The following is a 4,299-nucleotide window of genomic DNA, read 5'->3' on the forward strand; positions in this document are numbered from 1 at the left end:
CTTGAAAGCAGCCAACTTTTCTAGTGGATACAAGAGAAGCACTACTGGTTGGCTGAATCTCTGTTAGGCAAGGAGCTAGAGTGTCAAGGCTTTCCCAATGCTATAAGAATTGGTCATGGGATGTCCACAAAAAGCCTACAGCTTGGGTTTCTCAGCAGAACTGGGCCCCATAGATAAAACACCTTCCTTGTTGAGGGTGAACTGTATCTTTAGATACAGTTTGCAGTTAGGATATAAGAGAGGAGGTGGTTGTAGCTAAGTCAGGTCCAACTCTTCTGTGACCCCCTGGACTGTAGCCCACCAGGCTCCTCTGTCCTTGGAATTCTCAGAGCAAGAATACTGGAGTGAGCAGGCATTCCCTTCTCCAGGGGATCCTCTTGACCCAGGAAGTGAGCCCCAGTCTCCCAAATTGCAGGAAGATTCTTTACCATCTGAGCCACCAGAGAAGCCCATAGACAGGGTAACAAAATGTGAGGGGAAAACATCTTGATTGGGTATCAGAGAAGGTAGGGGTTGTCCTAACTTACTAACATTAGGCAAACTTCATGAGCTTTAGTTTCCTCATTTCTAAAGTAGTAATACTAGTCCTTACTGCCTGGGCCCCCTGCACAGATGTAACAAGAATCAAATGATCTAACTGGAGTGAGCGGAGCCCAGCAATGTGTGCTATAAAGCGAGCTATCATTAATCATCCAATTTTAGAAAATATGTAACTGAGTCAGGTGCCAATCAAAGCAAAAGGATGTTCCTGCATGGGGAGGAGGGGCGAGATGTAGGACTTTCCACTCAGGTAGCAGCCCTTCTTGAAGCAACACTGGAAGGCCTCAGCTTCCATGTGAGCAGCCGAGTCATAAAGCCTTACTACTTGGCTGGGAACCTCAAGTGGGAACAGCTCGCCAGCTGGGGTTCTTGGACTTAATTAACCCCAATCCACTTATACTAAGGAACAAAGTATTCACTAGAAGCAATTTAATGTGGCTCAGGTAGGTCATGACCAAGGACCCACAGCCACCTTCCCCCCATGAGCACCTCACCAGCAGTTAGGCCACTCCAGGCTCCCTTCAGTCTCTGCTAGGGCTGGCTGGGACTGCTATCTAGCGAGGACGTTTTCTCGGGACTTCCCTAGTGGTCCAGGGGTTAAGAATCAGCCTGCTAATGCAGGGGCATGAATTGGACCCCTGGTCCAGAAAGATCCCACCTGCCAGGAGCAACTAAGCCTGGGTACCACAACTACTGAGTCTTTGCACTAGAGCCCGGGCATCACAACTTCTGAAGCCAGCTCGCCTAGAGCCCGTGCTCCACAACAAGAAAAGCCACCACAGTGAGCAGCTGGCGCACCTCAACCAAGAGCTGCCTCCACTTGCCACACTAGAGAAAACGCCTGGGGGTAGCAACGAAGACCAAGGGCAGCCAAAAATAACTTTTAAAAAATATTTTCTCGTCTCTAGGGTTCTAGGCTAGAGACGGCACAAGGCTCACATCTCTCTCTCTCTGCTTGTGGGCTAAGTTGTGACACAACGTGCTCCAAGCCTGGTTCTGGAGCTTACTTTAATACCGACGAGCAGTGTGACCCTGGGGAAGTCACTTCCCTATTCAAACCTCAATTTCCTCATAAGCAGTAAAGCGGAAAGGGAAATAATAATTACTGCTGTGCCTACGCTAGAAGGAACTAATAGGTGAATGCAGTTTTGTACAAGATTGAGGAAACGTTAATTGTTAAAACAAACATAAATAACCCTTCACTAACAAAGAAGTGTTAGTCGCATTTGACTCTGTGAACCGATGGACTATAGCCCACCAGGCTCCTCTGTCCATGGGACTCTCCAGGGAAGAATACTGGAGTGGATAGCCATTCTCCTCTCCAGGGGATCTTCCTGACCCAGGGGTCAAACCTAAGTCCCCTGCATTGCAGGCAGATTCTTTACCAGCTAAGCCACCAGGGAATCCCAACAAAAAAAACAAATCCCCTCCAACCAGTTCCCTGTTGTGGGAGCAGACTCCTGCGGCGGCACACATGTCGGCCACTGCAGCCACGTGGAGTGCCCTGCTCTCCCTGGAGGGACCTCCAGTCACCTCCTGAATTACATTACCACTTCCACTTCTTTACATTTTTATTAATTTCACAAGTTGGAGGCAGAAGGCACAGATAAAGAGCGGCCCAAAATGTAATCTATGGTGGTTCTAGGGAAAGAGCATCTGAAAATTTTACCATCTGCTACCACTTATAGAAATTTAGAGCTGAGAAAGAGAGAAATTTCACCATCTGCTACCACTTAAAAGAAATTTAGACTTCTAAGATCACTCTTGACTAAAGTCCCTGCAACTCAGTGCTTATTTCTAGAGCCCCCTGGCTGGCAGAGCCTAGAAGGAGGGCCAGAGCTGCCGGATTAGAGTCTTCTGCTTTTTCTGGGCAAATTCTGCCACATTTGAAACAATCAACAGGAGGCAGTAATTTTCCCCCAAAAGGGAAAACAGCAGAGAGACTGAAGGAAGGGTTCCCCTTTCCTTGTGACTCCCAGTGACAAAGAAAACCTTCTTCCTCCAGGGAGCTACAGTTACCTTGCTTCATATTTGGAAATTAGTTTGCAACCTTTCATACCCTAATATACTCGGAAGTCTTAGGGATGACACACCTGAGAGACGCTAGGAGAAGCAACGTGAGTTCTCCCGGGATCAGAAAAAGATTCTGCAAAATTAGACTTCAGTGAGCATTCACAAGAACAGGAGTAAGTGACCCCACAAGATATACTGCAGGCTTGCTAGAAAACAGGAACTTTCCAAAGCCTCGCTTGAAACCAAGGTGCTTTTTAAACCTGTTACACTTCAACCTGCCCTGCCTCTCATCATGAGTTTCGCGAGAGCACGGGTACTACCCGTGGGCTGGCTAAAGGTTGCCAAACTGCTGACACCTGTGCCGAATCACACACCTACTGCCGAACCTAAGCTTGGTCGTCAAAAAGAATTCAGAAAAATGATGTCACAGAAAACACACAAGCCAAGGAGTCCCGAGGCCTGGATTCAAGTACTGGCACTGCCATGCATGTGCCATGTGACCTCAGCCAAGTCACTTCAGCTCCCTGGGCCACCATCCTCTAAAAGGCAAACAGTCAACTATCCTGGCAGGATTTTGTAAAAATTAAACAACAGATGTGAAAGCACATTATGAACATCTTGAATTAATCCCTTTCTGATGCTCTGCCTGACTACTAAAACAAAAAAGTTCTTATCCCCCCAAAAACATGTTTCTTTAAAAAAAAGAACTCTGCTTACCTCAGAAAGCATTTCTCAACGTAGTTAGTAAATGAATCTTAGACTGTCATAGGCATTTACAACTTCACAAGTCTGACAGCACATAAACTGTACTCTGCTTTTGGTATTTAAGCGTATGTCCTTGTTTGTCCTAAGAAATTTCTCTTGCCTTGCAGATTACATGAAAGAATCCGTGTGCAGTTCTAGCACTTGTTCCTTGAATAGCAGTGAAAACCCTTATGCCACAATTAAGGACCCACCCATCCTCACCTGCAAGCTTCCAGAAAGCAGCTATGAAGAAATGAAGTCGCCTGTGCACAGGGGGTCTCCGTACACAGATGTGCCATCCTTGTCGACATCTAATAAAAATATATATGAAGTTGGTAGGTGTCTCAAATAAGTAACTTAGTGACAGCAGGGCACTAGTGCAGCATCCGAAGTAAAATCAGCCCTCTCCAGTCCCCATTTTGAAAACATCCCCTTCTTTTGTTGTTTTTTTAAGGAATTCAAAGTGAGCTGTCTTTCACAGGACCTCTATCCACTCTCATACAAGAAATCAAATTCTTGTGCCAACTCTGCTTTTTAAAAAACACTAAGTATGAAGCAGAAATACTGACTGGGGGTGGGGAGCTGGAGAGCCGATATACATACACACACACACACACACACACACACACACACACTCCTCAACTGACTGTTGACACAAATTCCTGTTTAAAACAGAAAACAATCAGAACAGACAGTTTGCAAGTTTTGAAATTATCTTGTTCTACTTTCTCCCAGTTGAACCCATGTCCCTGAGTTCACTGATAAGACTCCTACCGCTAGGATACTCTAAGGTCCCTTGGTTTTGACCAGAGCTTGGGATTCTGACAACACACTCACTTAGATTTTCAATCTCTTTAACAAGCCTCAGTCCTAACCCTCATACACTTATCCTAAGTCCTTGGTTTCTCTCCCCACCAAGTTAAACAGAATTCTTTTCCCCCGCCCAACGAGGCAACTAAAGCTAATCTGTTCTCTGAACTCATTTTTCACTATATTCCTTAG

The 4,299-nt window shown here is 45.8% G+C and overlaps 1 protein-coding gene across 12 annotated transcripts in view; it reads left to right on the forward strand.

The window, feature by feature from the left end:
- The window catches only part of MEGF11 (multiple EGF like domains 11), a 400,952-nt gene that overhangs the window by 386,674 nt on the left and 9,979 nt on the right, over nucleotides 1-4,299 (forward strand). For 9 of the 12 annotated variants that reach the window (XM_086322959.1, XM_086322954.1, XM_086322956.1 and 6 more), the window contains one exon: nucleotides 3,426-3,632. In XM_086322959.1, coding sequence (XP_086179085.1) covers nucleotides 3,426-3,632 — 207 coding nt within the window. Of the gene's footprint in view, nucleotides 1-3,425; nucleotides 3,634-4,299 lie in introns of those variants that run through there. The other 3 variants (XR_015135430.1, XM_086322962.1, XM_086322961.1) reach the window with 1 other exon arrangement.

Source organism: Bos grunniens, chromosome 10 (assembly GCF_055505025.1).
Source record: "Bos grunniens cultivar Pamir isolate PY7600 chromosome 10, Bosgru_T2T1.0, whole genome shotgun sequence".
NCBI lineage: Eukaryota > Metazoa > Chordata > Mammalia > Artiodactyla > Bovidae > Bos > Bos grunniens.